The sequence below is a fragment of the Taudactylus pleione genome, unplaced genomic scaffold (genome assembly GCF_031769625.1).
Source record: "Taudactylus pleione unplaced genomic scaffold, aTauple2 ptg000488l, whole genome shotgun sequence".
NCBI classification, from domain to species: Eukaryota; Metazoa; Chordata; class Amphibia; order Anura; family Myobatrachidae; genus Taudactylus; species Taudactylus pleione.
The window spans coordinates 417501-436392 of record NW_028284890.1 but is presented as its reverse complement, the minus strand read 5'-3'; the positions used below and the strand labels follow the sequence as shown (position 1 = coordinate 436392).

The following is an 18892-nucleotide window of genomic DNA, read 5'->3' as shown; positions in this document are numbered from 1 at the left end:
ATGATGTTTGTGGTTAGCTGAATTTATAGTCTGTTATGAGTGGGGCCTGAGTTTGGAGATATGTCACCAGCTAATAGAAGCAGGAGAGAGAGATAATTATAGATGTAGGAGGTGTATGAAAGATTTTTATGGTGACAGGAAAAGTATGTTTGTCAGTGTATATAGCTCATATGTGTATATAAGAGGGGAGTAGAGTAATGAGGAGGCAATGTGTACAGAGGGGTGAGATACAGGGAGAATGACGGGTGTAATAGCCTTAGAGAAGATACCATGGAGTGATATAGGAAAAAGCTCATGTGTGTATATAAGAGGGGAGTAGAGTAATGAGGAGGCAATGTGTACAGAGGGGTGAGATACAGGGAGAGTGACAGACGTAATAGCCTTAGAGAATATACCATGGAGTGATATAGGAAAAAGCTCATGTGTGTATATAAGAGGGGAGTATAGTAATGAGGAGGCAATGTGTACAGAGGGGTGAGATACAGGGAGAGTGATGGATGTAATAGCCTTAGAGAAGATACCATGGAGTGATATAGGAAAAAGCTCATGTGTGTATATAAGAGGGGAGTATAGTAATGAGGAGGCAATGTGTACAGAGGGGTGACATACAGGGAGAGTGACGGATGTAATAGCCTTAGAGAAGATACCATGGAGTGATATAGGAAAAAGCTCATGTGTGTATATAAGAGGGGAGTAGAGTAATGAGGAGGCAATGTGTACAGAGGGGTGACATACAGGGAGAGTGACGGATGTAATAGCCTTAGAGAAGATACCATGGAGTGATATAGGAAAAGCTCATGTGTGTATATAAGAGGGGAGTAGAGTAATGAGGAGGCAATGTGTACAGAGGGGTGACATACAGGGAGAGTGACGGATGTAATAGCCTTAGAGAAGATACCATGGAGTGATATAGGAAAAAGCCCATGTGTGTATATAAGAGGGGAGTATAGTAATGAGGTGGCAATGTGTACAGAGGGGTGACATACAGGGAGAGTGATGGATGTAATAGCCTTAGAGAAGATACCATGGAGTGATATAGGAAAAAGCTCATGTGTGTATATAAGAGGGGAGTATAGTAATGAGGTGGCAATGTGTACAGAGGGGTGATATACAGGGAGAGTGACGGATGTAATAGCCTTAGAGAAGATACCATGGAGTGATATAGGAAAAAGCTCATGTGTGTATATAACAGGGGAGTAGAGTAATGAGGAGGCAATGTGTACAGAGGGGTGATATACAGGGAGAGTGACGGATGTAATAGCCTTAGAGAAGATACCATGGAGTGATATAGGAAAAAGCTCATGTGTGTATATAACAGGGGAGTAGAGTAATGAGGAGGCAATGTGTACAGAGGGGTGAGATACAGGGAGAGTGATGGATGTAATAGCCTTAGAGAAGATACCATGGAGTGATATAGGAAAAAGCCCATGTGTGTATATAAGAGGGGAGTATAGTAATGAGGTGGCAATGTGTACAGAGGGGTGACATACAGGGAGAGTGATGGATGTAATAGTCTTAGAGAAGATACCATGGAGTGATATAAAAAAAATCTAATTTTTAACAAATGTTGATTTTGGATTAAAAGGTGAAATTTGTAGGACAGTACAAAATGAAATGTCAAGTTTGATTATGAAATTACCTGATCACAGATGGCGTTTAATGTTTGTTACACTTTTTTTAACTGTTTAGAAAACCCACTTTGTGGTAATACACAAAGTGTGGAATAACTGTTAGTTGCCCCCTCAGCTAGCTGCCCCATAAGACTTAATGATAAGATATAGTCTGGCTGATAAGACACATGACTACATCTAAGCCAATTGGTCAGTGGAATGAAATGCAGAGTGATGAAAGGACATACATAGCACTGTGTGTGTGTGAGTATATAACAGGCAGTGTGCTACTATAATCTATGTCTCACTGATCCCCATCACACACAGGTAATGACAATAACAGTAACTCATTACATCACATATGTATAACATCAGATGGAAGATGTGATGTTCTCCACGATGGACTGACATTGGGAATTTGTCACCACATGGATCTCTTAGCTAGAGTACAAGGAGGCTGAGGATTACTTGCTTTTGATTAGCAACAGAAAATACAACTTTCCCTCCCTGTTCCCTTCAGTTGTCCATGACTGTGTAATATATACTTTCCTTTTATTAAGGTTGTTGTGTGAAAAAAAGTAGCAATGTTTGTGCACTGATGGCACTGTGTATTGTCCATTCTGCCATTACTGGCACTCAAAACGGAATCAGTGTGTAATATTTAATCCCAACAGCAACAGCCCGGCAGAGGTGATAATTCTGATCGTTCATTAAGATAAGTATCGCTAACCTAACCCCCCCCAACCTTCCTTAGGGGCTCCTAACCCTAACCTCCCCTCTAAGTGCCTAAACCTAACCCCCAACTTCCCCGCAGCCTAACCCTAAGTCTCCCGGGGGGGTAGGTGTGCCTAACCCTAAGTCCCCCCGGGAGCCCCTAACCTAACCCTCCCCCCCACGGCTGTCCGTGCCCAGCTTACCTCAGTATGCCGGGCATCGGGCTCCCGGCGAAGGTAAAATGACAGCTGTCGGGATTTTTTCTACACCTGTCATTAGAGCCTAGCTGGGATTAGACAGTCGGGATGCCGACAGTCGGCATTTAGACCATCGGCATCCCGACTGCATACCTTCAAAACACAATAAATTAGCCAAAAGATTTTAAGCATTTGAATTGCTTAAAGTATTGTGCTTTATGTCTATCAGCTCGTTTTTTTTATGTATTATTTGATGTATAACAAGATTTGATTTCTGTGTAAAACATTTCCCACACTCAGAGCATGGAAATGGTTTCTCACCTGTGTGATTTCTCTGATGTCTTACACATAAATCAAATCTTGTAAAACATTTCCCACAGTCAGAGCAAGGAAATGGTTTCTCACTTGTGTGATATCTCTGATGTCTAAGTAGACTTGATTTTCTGGTAAAACATTTCCCACACTCAGAGCATGGATATGGTTTCTCACCTGTGTGATTTCTCTGATGTCTTACAAGATTTGATTTATGTGTAAAACATTTCCCAAAGTCAGAGCAAGGAAATTGTTTCTCACTTGTGTTACATCTCTGATGTCTAAGTAGACTTGATTTTCTTGTAAAACATTTTCCACACTCAGAGCATGGAAATGGTTTCTCACCTGTGTGACATATTTGATGTCTAACAAGATATCTTTTGTCTCTGAAACATTTCCCACAATCAGAGCATGGAAACGGTTTCTCACCTGTGTGACGTCTCAGATGTATAACAACAGATGATTTATAGACGAAACATTTCCCACACTCGGGGCATGGAAATGGTTTCTCACCTGTGTGACATCTCTGATGTATAACAAGATGTGATTTATGTTTAAAACATTTCCCACACTCAGAGCATGGAAATGGTTTCTCACCTGTGTGACATCTCTGATGTGTAACAAGATCTGATTTATGTGTAAAACATTTCCCACACTTAGAACATGGAAACTGTTTCTCACCTGTGTGACATCTCTGATGTGTGACAAGAGCTGATTTATAGGTGAAACATTTCCCACACTCAGAGCATGTATGGTGCTTTGCACTGGTCTTAGTTGGTTGGTCATTAATGACTTTTGTGTTCTGTTGAGGATCTATGGAACAGGAATACATTTTATCTACTGCAGGAGCTGTAATAGGTGTACCACTATCTAAGGTATCAGGAGACCATTCCCCATAATCAGAGGGATCAGATGACACATGTGCACTGTGAGGTGCTGGATGTATAATTGTGGTGTTAGGGTTTTGTCCTAGAGAATCTCGGGTGATGTTGGGACCTTCTATGTCACCATCTGTAGATAAGATGAGATGTCCCTCTGAGATCTTCCTTCTGTTACATCCATCTGCTGGGAATAAAATAATATATGATAAAAGTATTGTTTCCCTGTAACAGGGATAGTTTCCCAATAGAGACTACGGTGACAGGTCCCCAAATTAGTAACACATGGGGAAGTTCCGTTGTGTCATGGTATAATGTATAATGGTCACATATTATACTATGTTATAGCTATCACAGGGGTTACATGTTTATTCTAATACAAAACATAAAGACAATTGTTGTCGGCATTGGCCCCACCACTACAAACCTGGGTACATCTAGCAATCCAAGCACAAGGACTTCAGCAAAACATTTAAGCTTACAGCCCAGTATCAAGGTTCCTGCAAGTATCTATATTCTATATACATCAAACACCATTAAACTGCTGGTAACATGTGCTCACCTCCCAGATCCAGAGGCTAACTCCTAAACAAGCACAGGCTAGTGAGCCACACCCAAAACAGCCTCATATCGGCATGACTGACAGCATTCAGGACTTTAGGCACAATTTTCAAACAAAATAAAACAGGCCAGTCCTGGATGTTACCCATATGGTACATGGTACCAGCCGCGTGGCGATAGGTTTTTGTTTCGCACTTAGCTTCTGTAGCTGAGAGACAAGAAAGATGTAACTACAAGTTAGTGGTGTATGAAGGATCATTCATAGAGTAACTAGCAGAATATTAGGAACGCCTGATGCCGGATTACAAGCTTAAATGTTTTGACCAAAATATGAACAAATCCCTATACTGTCCTTTCAGTGTTCGCAAATACGCGCTATAGAACGTATTTTACCCGCTATTGAGCAATGGGGATTCACTTTTAAAAAGTAGCCGGGTCCCCGGGGACGCGTTGTGCTGTGGCCAATCCCTGACAGCTGGCTGCAGCGCAGCCCGTCCCCCTGAGAAAGACACAATGCTGTCTGTTATTGGCTGCTGCTGTGGAAAGCCATGCTGGGATCAAGTGTATGATCTGACCCCAGCATCGGCACAGCATCCGTGCCGGGCGCTGGGATAGTGTGTTTGTTCCCAGTGCCGGGTAAGCCACCACGGCAGGTACCTGGTGAAGGGGCCGCCTGGTCCCTTCCACCAGCGTCAGTGGTAAAGTGGTGGCGGGAGAAGCTTGGCTCCAGGCACAAGCTAAGCGGAGCTCGCTGCCCAGAAGCGGCGGTTGTTTGGCAATGGCCACGAGCCAAATACGGCTCGCGGTCCAGCAGCCAATAGGAGGCAGATGCGACGAGCCAATCGCGGATTGCCGTGTCACAGCCCTTGAATCAGACACCGCTGAGCGGAAAAGTTCAGTCCGGTGGTGAAGGGGAGGAGTGAAGACCTCCCGGAGACAAGAGAAGAGCGGCGCGGCAACAGTTCCGGCGTCCGCACAAGAGGCCAGAAGACGGCGAGATCAAGGAGGAAGAAAGGAAGAGGCGGTGCCGCTGGCCAGGATGGGCCATCGGCAGAAGACTGAAGCTGAGGACCGAAGAGGACTGCGGAGATGGAAAGAAAAAGAACTAACGAAGTTCCCCTGCGCAGCCTCTTCCACCTTACGAGTAGGCGGCCTTTGACCACCGTTATTTAACCCCTCCCTAGACCACCAGGGTTGTCGGGCACTAGGCCTGTGGAATAATTTCAGACAATAGGCCCATAGCTGGGCACAAGACCTGGGCTACATAGGGATCATTAGACCCGATTGAAGGTGTGAGTGACCTGGGCATTAGGCCCAGGTCACCAAAGGGCAAATAGGTAGGCCAATACTGGGGGCAATACATAGGTAAACTACTGGGGCAATGTATAGGGGGACTACTAGGGGTAATGCATGAGGGGGATTACTACTGGGGGCAATGCATAGGGGGATTACTACTAGGGGCAATGCATAGGGGGATTACTACTAGGGATAACGCATAGGGGGATTACTACTAGGGATAACGCATAGGGGGATTACTACTAGGGATAACGCATAGGGGGATTACTACTAGGGATAACGCATAGGGGGATTACTACTAGGGGTAATGCATAGGGGGTCTACTGGGGCAATGCATAGGAGCACTACTACTAGTGGCAATGCATAGGGGGTCAATTACTGGGGGCAATGCATAGGGGGACTACTGCTGGGGCAATGCATATGGGGACTAAAGGGCAATAATGTGCGGCATAATGTGTAAAGGCCAGGCATGGCTGTGTGGCATCATTTGTAAGGTCTATTACTGCATGGCATAATGTGTAAAGACGGGACATTACCTTGCGGCATAATGTTTAAAAATCGGGCATTGCTGTGTGGCAAAATATGTAAAGACCGGGCACAGCTGTGCGACATAATATGTAAAGACCGGGCACTGCTGTGTGGCATAATGTGTAAAGATGGGGCACTGCTGTGCAGCATAATGTGTAAAGACCGGGCACTGCTGTGCGACATAATATGTAAAGACCGGGCACTGCTGTGTGGCATAATGTGTAAAGATGGGGCACTGCTGTGTGGCATAATATGTAAAGACCGGGCACTGCTGTGTGGCATAATGTGTAAAGATGGGGCACTGCTGTGTGGCATAATATGTAAAGACCGGGCACTGCTGTGTGGCATAATGTGTAAAGATGGGGCACTGCTGTGTGGCATAATGTGTAAAGATGGGGCACTGCTGTGTGGCATAATGTGTAAAGATGGGGCACTGCTGTGTGGCATAATATGTAAAGACCGGGCACTGCTGTGTGGCATAATGTGTAAAGATGGGGCACTGCTGTGTGGCATAATATGTAAAGACCGGGCACTGCTGTGTGGCATAATGTGTAAAGACCGGGCACTGCTGTGCGGCATAATGTGTAAAGACCGGGCACTGCTGTGCGGCATAATGTGTAAAGACCGGGCACTGCTGTGTGGCATAATGTGTAAAGACCGGGCACTGCTGTGCGGCATAATGTGTAAAGACCGGGCACTGCTGTGCGGCATAATGTGTAAAGACCGGGCACTGCTGTGTGGCATAATGTGTAAAGACCGGGCACTGCTGTGCGACATAATATGTAAAGACCGGGCACTGCTGTGTGGCATAATGTGTAAAGACCAGGCACTGCTGTGCGGCATAATGTGTAAAGACCGGGCACTGCTGTGCGGCATAATGTGTAAAGGCCGGGCACTGCTGTGCGGCATAATGTGTAAAGGGCATTAATGTGCGGCATAATGTGTAAAGGCCGGGCATGGCTGTGCGGCATCATTTGTAAGGGGTTAGGGGAGGTCTGAGAGGCATATGGGGAGCTCTAAAGCATAAATTATGATGGGACCCAGAAATGGTCAGGTAGGACTCCATTTTTTTTTTAAAGTGGAGGGTCCCTGGGACCCACATATTTTGTCACTCACCGCGATCACTGCCTTTGCTGGATACACAGATTGTGAGTGGAGGTGACAAGCCCCAAAGTGTCAGATGTTCCTCCAGGTGATTGGAGAATTATTTTGGGCTTATGGTAACACTCCTAGGGACTCAAAAAGGGTTATCTAGTCACACCAGATACATTGTACCCCTCAGTATGGGACAATGGTGAGCCCCAATATTTATTATATTTGGTTGGGGGGTGCTACCACAGGCAATGGGTATTAGACCAAAGAATAGAGGAGAGAGAAAGACATGCCTGAAGGGGGGCACTGGGGTATCCAAGATATAACTTTTATTGTTACTTTTAATATTGTCTGTAAGACAAGAGGAGCAGCCAAAATTATTCTAAAACCATAAAGAAGTGAACAAAAGTAATGAATTCAGTGAATTAAAATATAGGCATAAACCCTGTCCATCCACACATTCATATATGGGATGGAGCTATTACATATATATAGCATTTATCCTTCATTCAACTTGCTCAGTTATTCAACACAGGACTCTGGGCCTGATTCAGACCTGTCGCTATGGGTCTCGCACCAAACGATAGTGAGTGACAGCTCGCCCCGTTTGGGAGGTGGGCCGCGGGGGGGGGGCGGCTGAGCAAACGGAGGCGTTCCCAGTGATGTCAGTGGGGAGCTTCCTGCTCGAACAAGCTGGGGCTTGCTGATGCCGAGACCCAACCTTAGGGTCTCGTCGCTAGCCCCGATGGTCACAATGGTCTTGACAATTGCGACCATCAACCTGGTCGCTCGCTAGAGCTGTGGGCGACCCGGAGGCCGCACTAAAAAATGCAAGCAGCCGCCCTCATTCATAGCGATCGCTTGCATCAAGCGACCGACTCTGAATGAGGGCCATAATGTGTTCTGAAAACCTAGACCAGGCCTGGCCAACCTGTGACTCTGCAGCTGCTGTGAAAATACAAGTCCCAGCATGCCCTGCTGTAGTTTGGCTATTAGGAAATGCTAAAACTGTGGCAGGGCACGCTAGGATGTGTAGTTACACAACAGCTGGAGGGCCACAGGTTGGCCAGGCCTGTACTAGACCATGAAAGCTGAAGGCACGTTAACAAGACACTGCTGCCTCCAGGCTTACAGGAAAGATGCGCAATATCCATGGGATGTACGGAGAGAGAAGCTGGGAATGTGCAGAGGTCGCCATTTTGGGGAATATTTACATGAATGTTTTTTTATTGCAAATTTCTACTAAGAAAAAGCAAGAGAGCAGTGTGGGGAGATATTATTGAATTCCAAAAGACCCTCACGGTGATACCTTCAGCATACAGAAATGTCTGCTAGTTCTTCTCATTAGGAAGTGAGCACAAATATTCAGCATATTATCCTATGTTGTATCAGTAGGCCAGGCCAAGCTTTGGCTGAGCACGTAGAATAAGGGATTTTTGTGGCAGGGCTGTAATGGCATAGTTGCGCCCTGTGCTGACCCCACCCATTGAGCATACAACGTCATTACATGACAGCGTGAACCGCTGCCTCAGTAAGTGCAAGGAATGGCTGCATATAATGGCCAGGATGCTCGTCTGAAGCATCCACAGGATGCTCCCCGGGTACTCCACCAGCAATCCTGGCTGCAGGCATACTGCTAGCAAGGAGCAAGGGCCGGTGGGAGGCGGTTAAAGGTGCTGGCCACAAAGCCTCTGCAACCTGTGCGACAGCACCAGTTGCCCATAGCTAGCTACAGCCCTGTGTTGTAGTGCAAGGGGTATGCGACTCTTTTCTGCAATAAGTCTTTATTACTCACCTGTGCTGATATCTGTAGGGATTTCCTCCTCCTTACACTGCTGATCACCCCTCACATACGTCTCTTCTTCTCCCTCTATATCTTCTGCCTTAATATCAGTCACATACATCTCTACTTCTCCCTCTATATCTTCTGCCTTCATATCAGTCACATACGTCTCTTCTTCTCCCTCTATATCTTCTGTCTTCATATCAGCCATGTAAATCTCTTCTTCTTTCTCTGTATCTTCTACTTTCATATCAGTCACATACGTCTCTTCTTCTCCCTCTATATCGTCTGTATTCATATCAGTCACATATGTCTCTTCTTCTCCCTCTATATCGTCTGTCTTATTATCAGTCACATATGTCTCTTCTTCTCCCTCTATATCGTCTGTATTCATATCAGTCACATACGTCTCTTCTTCTCCCTCTATATCGTCTGTCTTATTATCAGTCACATACGTCTCTTCTTCTCCCTCTATATCTTCTGTCTTCATATAAGTCACATACATCTCTTCTTTGCCCTCTATATCTTCTGGCTTTATATCAGTCACATACGTCTCTTCTTCTCCCTCTATATCTTCAACCTTAATATTAATCGTAACATCAACCTAATAAATTACAAAACACAAAAGTATAAAATACATCCTTTTAGAAAAAAACCCAACTGAGGAAGCCAAACTTGTGTTGAAACACATCCTACACCATTATTTATACATATTTTTATTAACTAGAAATGTATGGAGATTATAAAGAGGTTAAATAAACATGCCCGATAGTGTAATATTATTAAGTTGCAACCGATGCTCAAATCAAATGTGCGTACCAAGAGAAAAAACTTTATAAAAATCTTATTAGAATTTCAAATTGCAAAGTTCACACTGAATGGGATGGACTCAGGATGTCCTCAGGTTGGATCACCTTAAAAGAGCTCATTCAAGCCCATAAGGGAGAGGGATAATATAGTATAGTATTTCCTTCATATATATTGTGGCATATATAATAAAGGCTGTGCACCAAATGATTCTATATTTATAGCCTGTAACGTCTTTCCAAAGATCTCCTAGTATCCCTTTTTAGTACTCCACAGGAATGTATATGATGAGTACACATGAGCTATAGGGACTTCCTTAGGAGTGACCACTCCTGAGTAACGCGTTTTGTCCTATAGGGACTGTCACAACCGGGTAATGGGACTACCTCTGATGAGGTTAAGAACCGGGGGGGGGGTTAGGATATTTGTAGTGAAATGACGGGGGTGACAGACTAAGTCTCCCAATTGAGTCTAACTCACTTGGTGGTTCTCTCCAGTGACCCCTCCAATTGGGATATGGTTTTCGCCGCTCCAAGTAAGCAGGTTGCAGCCCTCTGGACAGGTACTTGGGAATGACAGAAGACTAGGATAATATACTGAACACGACTAACACAGGGAACACTGGAAATAACACAGAGGAATGGCTTGTACTAAAACACAGGGACTGAATACACAGGGATGCTCCAGAAAGGTACTGGAAATGCAGAGATGGAGATATACTGAGATTCCAGAACGGAGTACACAAAGATGCCACTTGGGGCGCACTGGAGGTGTGGACAACTTGTACTGATGCACAATGGTGCGTACTTTGTACACGATGGGGACGCACCGGCAGATGACCTTGGCATAGTACCTAACGATGTGTACTTGTACACAAAGGTGCGACTCCGGACGCAATGGCAGAGTACTTGAAAGGATGTACAGTGGTATGTATCTGTACACGCAGGATGAACTTGTACTGAACATGGAGATTTGAATACATGGAGGTGCACTTGAAACACACGGGATGAATTGTACTGGACACGGGGACTGGATACACAGAGGTCCAACTTGAGACACACAGGATGAATTGTACTGGACATGGGGACTGGATACACAGAAGTGCGACTTGAGAAACACAGGATGAATTGTCCTGCACACAGGGACTGGATACACAGAAATGTAACTTGAGAAACACAGGATGAATTGTACTGGACACACAGAGGTCACAGAGAACAAACAGGAAACACCAAGGGAAGGAATACAGCCTCTGGAGAATAAGACGGTTGTCACAAGGAATGCCTACGTTCAGCCATACGGTGATGTTGATCAGCAACTTCCTGTTGCAGGAGTTGGACCTAAATACCCCTAGCCAGCTGGTCATTGGATCATGAGATCAGCTGGGAGACTTGCAGTGCTGCCATTGGAGGAGACTGATCAGGTGAGATGAACCAACATGGTTGCGCCCATGCCTGCTAACACAGGAGTCAGGACACACGCATGGAAGTCCTAACGGACCCCGGGGAAAATCCTCAGCCATAACCCACCACTGCCATTGGCGTCTGAATGCCTCGGAGCCTAAAGACACCAGTCCAGCGGTGAGTAAAGGCCGATCCCAGCCGGATCCTGACAGGGATTTCTACAGGAGTGACCACTCCTGAGGAAGTCCCTATAGGACAAAATGTGTTGAGTCCAGCTGACCCAGGCTCTCTATTTGTGGACATTAACCACTTTCCCTAGCACGGTCGTATCAGATACGACCATACCAGACAGGGCTTTCACTGACATGGTCGGATCTGATACGACCAGTCAGAAACGCATCACAGTGAAAAGCAATCACAGTAAACACTTGTTAGGGAAAACAGAAAAAATACTTAGCACATAGTTTCCATATAAATTGGGGAGCCAAGCTCTGAACCCAGTGACCAGCCCCAACAGCTGTTTCGGTTCCTCCTTCCTCAGGGGACTGCTATGAAACTACTATACCCATGAGTCGGCTTATAAACCCACCCTGCATCAACAAGTAATGCAACTCACCTGGGTGACATAACACCCGGCAGCTGCATCATCATGTGTACAGGCGAGCCGCCTCCCACATCACAAGTCACGCCCACTGGCCGCCCGGCAGCATACATCAACCAGCGGACGGAACCAGAGTGAACGCACAAGTGCCCCGGGGAAGACAGCATAGTTCCCTGTCCCCGGAAGTGACGCAGCGCAAACAGCGCTTTACAAAACAAACCCCATAACAACATAACATATAAAACAAAATAGACAGTGCATGCATCGACTGATAGTGGTCACTCCTGCAGAGCGGGCCATACCACATGTAGGCTAGGAAGGCACCATAAGGCATTAGCCTGTTAGCGGAACCAAAACATCCCCACTAATTTCTGGGGAAACAAAAAAGGTTCCTAGCCACCGGATGTGATGTCATCAACACCTAGGTAACCACAACCTGTAATATTCTCAGTAGTAAACATTAATGGGTTGCTAGGCAACCTGCTTTAACCCTATATAACTTAGAAAAAGGTGCCAATTAAACAAATGGCTCAAGTAAAATAAACATTAGTCTGTAAGGTCATGGTTCCTAAATAGATGTATGGTGCATAATATCTAGCAATACTATCAGAAGGCATACACAATTCATCCTCACAAAAAATGAAACATTTCATATAAGAAAAACATATATAGCAGCATATATGGAATAGATGTGGAGACACCAAGTGAGAATAAGAAGGCATTGGTCAAATTGTTCAAAAAAACTAAATTGGCGGAAAGCTTATTTAAAAGGTACAGTCTTGTAAAGACCTTTACAGTCTTATCGGTCAAGGAAACAAAATCCTGGATATAGAATTCAAATCTCTATATATCAAAAATAAATAATAGAGTCCTGAAATTAATTGAGTTCACAAGAATGGAGCGAGTAAAGATCTTCATTCAGCCCGTGGGGCACCATGGTTCTGAGATGATGAATCCATCTGCACTCCTGTTTTATGCCGATCACCTCCCCTTCTCATGGGTGGAACATGGTCAATGGGCATAAAGAGGAAGTAATTAATGGGGTGACCATATGCCTCGCAACAGGTGGTGTGTTAGGTTCAATTTTAACAGCAGCCTTTTTAATAGAGGACCGATGCATGGTAATTCTTTCTTTAAGCATCCTGATCGTTTTGCCCACGTAGATCATTTTACAGGGACATATGATGATATAGGTCACAAAACGGGTTTCGCAGCACATACGGTGTCTCAACTGAAATAATGTCCCATTCAGTGGGTGTGTGAATGTTTTCCCCATTTGCATAAACTTGCAATTAACACACCCTGCACATCTAAAGGCACCATTTTGTAATTGCAGCCAATTATTCGCTTTATTGGCTCTCGGGCTGATATCAGAACAACTTATTAATTCCTTTAAGTTACGGCTTCTTTTATAACAAAAAAGTGGTGCTTGCGCACAATAGTCCTTAAGGATCGGGTCAGTTTGGACTATGTGCCAGTGTGTAAGGATGGCTTTTCTTACAACTCCTGAGGTGATGGAGTAAGTACTTGTAAATACCATTTTGGTACTAGCATCGTCCTTAATGGCTGGAGTGAGTAATTCATCTCTATCCAGTGCTTGGCATTTGTGTATAGCATTACGGACTTCTCTGGGGTCATAGCCCCTATCTATAAATTTCTGGCCCATCTGTTCCAACGCCCCCAATAAGTTCTCCTTATTGGATGTAATCCTGACCACGCGAACTAATTGAGAGTAAGGTAGCCCACGTTTCAGGAGTTGTGGATGGAAACTCATTGCTGACAACAGCGTATTTTTGTCTGTCGGTTTTCTAAATATTTCAGTAGAAAACTCTCCTTTAATGATCTTAATACAAACATCAAGGAACTCAGGGCCTGATTCAGAGCCGAACGCTCTGACCAGAGCGCTCGCTCTGAATCAGGGCCCTCCTACCTGGTTTTGGAGCGGCCTCATGGACGCTCGTATAGCTGTGGGTTACCACCCACAGCTATAGCGAGCGTCCATGTTGATGGTCAAGACCATCGCGACCATCGGGCTTGCGACGAGACCCTGCGGTAGGGTCTCGCTGCCGCAAGCCCAGGAGTGATTTTGGCTCTATCAGAGCCTAAATCACTCCCACTGACATCATTACTGATGTCAGTGGGGCCGGACTCAGACGGTAGGCGTTCCCATGGGAACGCCTCTGTCTGGCAGCCACGCCCCCAGCACGCCCACCAAAGGGTGCGTGATGTCACTCACCATCGACAGCACGCCCCCTTTGGTGCGAGACCCCGAGCTCCGTCCGTCGTGCGCATTCGCCAAACATCGACCCGCTTGCGAGCAGGTCTGAATGACCCCCTCAATTTTTTCTTTATTACATGTACATGTAAATTGAATGGAACCAGGTATTGTATTCAGGCCCTTAACAAACTCATCCAAAGCAGCCACACCACCAGTCCAAAGCATAAACAGGTCATCGATGTATCTTACGTAAAATGTAATAAATTTGGAGAAGTCGGGATTCGCCATGATATATCTCTTTTCATAAATGTGCATATATAGATTCGCGTAAGGACTATTGTGCACAAGCACCACTTTTTTTGTGATGGCTTTTCACTCATTTATAGGACTTTATTAAATATTTTGCTATTTTTTCAAATGGTGTGATGGCTGACATTTCTACCTTGTGTCATACAAGTAGTAGATGGAGGATTTATATATTGTGACACAGTTAGGTTAGGGGATCCCTCTCCTGGGTAGAGGACTCCTTCCTTACACACACACACAGCAGCAGGGAAGCAGCACACTAGTCTGGATGCAAGTACAAGCTGGTCGGCGCCAGTCTTTATTGTACAATGTCAGAAACATAAAGAAAACATAAATATAAATCCTAGCCCTGTCGGGGCACTAACTTCACAGGTAGTTCCCTCACTACCAGAACCTGGCAGGGCCTAATGCCCTCGCCAGCAACAAAAGCACAGCACAACACTCACGGTTAGGTTTCCAAGTGTCTCTGAGCAAACTCCCTGCCTGCTCTCCCAGGTGAGACAATCAGCCCTAAACAAACTAGGCTTATATTGGCCACTCTCAGGTGGAAAACTAACAATCCTGTTACCAGGCTGCGAGAACCAAAACCTGGAGTGGCCGTGGGTGGAGCCCTCCCTCTCCTCTCACCCACAACCCCCAGGTCCCAAACCGGCTTTTCAAAAATCCGAAACTCGAGCCTGCTACACTGCAGACTTTCTCCTGGGGGCTTAAAACACAAAAGACAGGAATCTGGGACAAATGTACCTGCCACAGACCACTTTACCAGTGATCCTATCACAATATATATATATATATATATATATATATATATATATATATATATATATATATATATACACACACACACACACATATACACACACATATACATACATACATACATACATACATACATACACACACAAACATGTTGAGTTTTCCATATCCGAAATGATGGGGACCAGGAGATTTCGGATTTGGGATTTTTTTTCAGTATTTACAATACGTGGGTGACTTGCTTGCGTTGCGGGAGTTCAGCGGCATTGATGGCAGGGTGCGGGGGTCCAGCGGCTTCCGTGGTGGGGTGCGAAGGGGACCAGCAGGGGTGTGGGACCATTGATAGTTTGCGAACTGATGTTAAGGAAACATCGGTGGCTGTGGCCTCAAACAATCAATGGTTTCTATAAGTAGTTGAACACATCGGCCAAAATTGCAATTTTTTTGATATACAGTGTTTTAAAAAATTATTTTTTAAGAAAATTGTGTTGAATACGTTGTAAAATGATGTTCTTGACCTAATTCAGTCATAAAAAAAACCCCAACAGTTTCTGAGCGGTTTATGGAAAAATATTTTGTCAGTTAAGTGGTTAATACCTAAGAGGACTGGGAACCATTCTAAACGATAAGCGCACTTTTATCTTATATCTATTTTTATGTTCTCTAAATTGTCTTTCTGTGTTATTTTATCCAAATAAAACCAGTGTTACAAATGTACTGATCGGGGATCATTTGTCTTTGATTTGAAGCTCGTGTGTACTCATCATATACATAATATAGCAATATTTGGTACGCAGCCTGTATTATAAATATAAAAATGAAGTGCTGCGCACAACCTGATCCCTATTATGAGATACTGTGTATCTTTGATAGCTATATAGGGAATTTATTGATAATGGTGTTTTCTTATGGGTGAGGAAAGTATCTGCTGACTTCTGGCAATGGGTCAGTTATAGCATAAAGACTTTGTGTGGATTTATGCAGTGCTTGTTATCCCTGCTATAAACAGATATATATCATGGACAATGACAAGGAAATAGAACTGTACTTGATACAGGTATATAATCAGTTACATGAGTATGCAATGATCCTAATCCATGCACAGATCATTTACATTACAAATGCGTATAGGGTATCTGTGGGGGAAATACACACTAAAAAGGGGGTGACCCCACCTAATCCTTAGTGAGCCCACAGTATCTCAATCAAAAGTCAGTGATCAGTCAATGAGGAAAAAGAAGCTGTTGGAGACTGCGGCGTCCCATCAGTCTCTTCTTGTTGATAAGGGGTGACTAATTACCCAAGTCCTTTGTTTGTTGTCCGGATCGTCTTCTCAGGGCTTGGAGGTGGCTTGTTTCAGCAAAATGTCGAGGATCCCCTGGACAACAGGGGATACTTACCCGGGAGCTCAGTCACCTGTTGTGGAGGGGGCGGCCGCGACCTCGGTCCCAGGATCCCTGACCGCTGTTGCCTCACTCGTGGCCACAGGTGCACTCCTACAGCACTGACGCGGGTGTGTCCCTGGATGCAGGTACACCGCTCGCTGCCCGCGCTCTGGCAGAGCACCACAGTCCAGGGGATCCTCGACGTTTGCTCAAGCAAGCCACCTTCAAGCCCCGAGATGACGATTAAACCGGAAGTCAGACATCCATAAGTGCAGCAGCACACCATAAGAAGTCTTCGCCGTTTACACAAAGTGCGCAGGTCTACTGTTAAACCATTATTTATTATATTTGCCACAATATATATGAAGGAAATACTATACTATATTATCCCTCTCCCTTATGGACTTGAATGAACTCTCTTAAGGTGATCCAGCTGATGACATCCTGAGCCAGAACCGTAACTAGACTTTTTGGTGCTTTGTGCCAGAAAGAGCATTGGCGATCCCCCCCCCCCCTATTTTTAGGGACATAAAAATAAAATGCGCACCAGGAAAAGGGCCATGGCCTCATGGGGAAGGGCCAGAAGAGATAGGGGAGGCCAGGAGATGCTGGGGATAAATAGGGACATAATATAGTGCACCTGAGAGAGGACCATGGATTCATGGGGAAGTGCCGGGGAAGAGATAGAGGAGGCCAGGAGATGCTGGGGATAATAGAAGAGGAAGCTACAAGTGAGAATGATAATAAACAGGAAAATTGACAGGCCCAAACAGCGCCCCCTGCCCTGCAGTGCCCTGTGCCATGGCACCGGCCGCACTACCCTAGTCACGGGCCTGTCCCGAGCCCATCCCATTCAGTGTGAACTTTGCAATTTGGAATTCAGATAAGCTTTAAAGTTTTTTCTTTTGGTACGCACATATGATATGAGCATCGGTTGCCACTTTAATTAATAATATTACACTATGAGGCGCATGTCTTATTAACCTCTTTCCAGAACGGCCTTATCCGTCTGCCACACGGGGTCTAATGAAGACTGCGGCCACCTTTCATTTCAGGGATCAGTGACTTTTTTGTGCTATTTGACCACTTTATGTATACACTTATTTTTATATAATGTTTAACAATTAATTTACTCGGAGGGAATTTGTGATCGTTCACTGTCCTTACACCTTCACCTATATATATATATATATATATATATATATATATATATATATATATATATATATATATATATATATATATATATATATAAATATATGTGATCAATAAAACTTTTCAAAAAGACTAAGAGTCTCCTGACACTAGTGTGGAAAGAGGATACCACCCAATTCATATGACACATGCACAAAAAGAACAATATTCTTGAATAAACTATGGAAGGAGGGTATGTCCGTATCATGGTTTGGAGGACACAGTTACCAGATACAGCTGAGACTATCAGTAACCCTTTTCTGCGAGTGGAGGATCCCTGACACTGCACATACCTTGGGTGGGGGGAGAGGAGTGGTGCATTTAAGTGAGTAGAGAAATACAACTGAAAACCTCTCCATAAATATGTCACTGGGTGACAGTCCCATGTACAATGCAGGAAGGAGGTGGACAAGTCCCTGAGTATGAGAGATATACTGCCAGCTGCGGCTGTACTAACACTGTGCTGTGCTACAATTACTAAGCAGGCGTTTTCCTGCTGCTGAACTAACAATGTGCTGTGCTACAATTACTAAGCAGGCGTTTTCCTGCTGCTGAACTAACAATGTGCTGTGCTACAGTACTAAGCAGGCGTTTTCCTGCTGCTGAACTAACAATGTGCTGTGCTACAATTACTAAGCAGGCGTTTTCCTGCTGCTGAACTAACAATGTGCTGTGCTACAGTACTAAGCAGGCGTTTTCCTGCTGCTGGACTAATAATGTGCTGCGCTACAATTACTAAGCAGGCGTTTTCCTGCTGCTGATTGAGGTGTGTGAGCAGAAGTAACATTTCTTGTGCTACTGAGCGATTGTCAGCATCGGCTGGAGATAATTCCGCCACTTTTATGTTAGGCATTGCTAGAGAGAAATCCTACTAATTAGCAATTTAATTTATAGGTCTATTTAATTATTGTAACAATATAGAATGTGGTTTTCCTAATGAAGGCTTTTGGCTTTTATTAAAATGTGCAATTATGTGTCTTGTTGTAATTATGTATGTTTTCCCCTTGTTAATGAATAAATCCTATAACTGACCAGCGCCTCATTCTTGCTCTTTTCCTATGTATAATAGTATGTGCGTCTGGGCCTAGCAGCTGTGACATGGAAATGTCTTAATTCCCGATGCTGAGGAAAGTTCAACGATGTGCTGGGACGTATATAAGCAGAATCGGAGTACTTCTGGTGGCTGCCGAGCTTCAAGGTGGCAGGGCTGGCATAAAGTGTATGCTAGGGACAGGGAGGGTAGCTACCAGCACC

At 44.7% G+C, this 18892-nt stretch overlaps 1 protein-coding gene across 1 annotated transcript in view; it reads right to left on the bottom strand.

Moving 5' to 3' along the window:
* LOC148502617 (uncharacterized) overlaps positions 1-18892 on the bottom strand; it is a 311881-nt gene that overhangs the window by 278331 nt on the left and 14658 nt on the right. Inside the window, exons 6-7 of the mRNA XM_088449562.1 lie at positions 8984-9575; positions 2712-3898 (exon numbers count right to left, since the gene is read on the bottom strand). Coding sequence (XP_088305688.1) covers positions 2712-3898; positions 8984-9575 — 1779 coding nt within the window. The remainder of the gene's footprint in view (positions 1-2711; positions 3899-8983; positions 9576-18892) is intronic.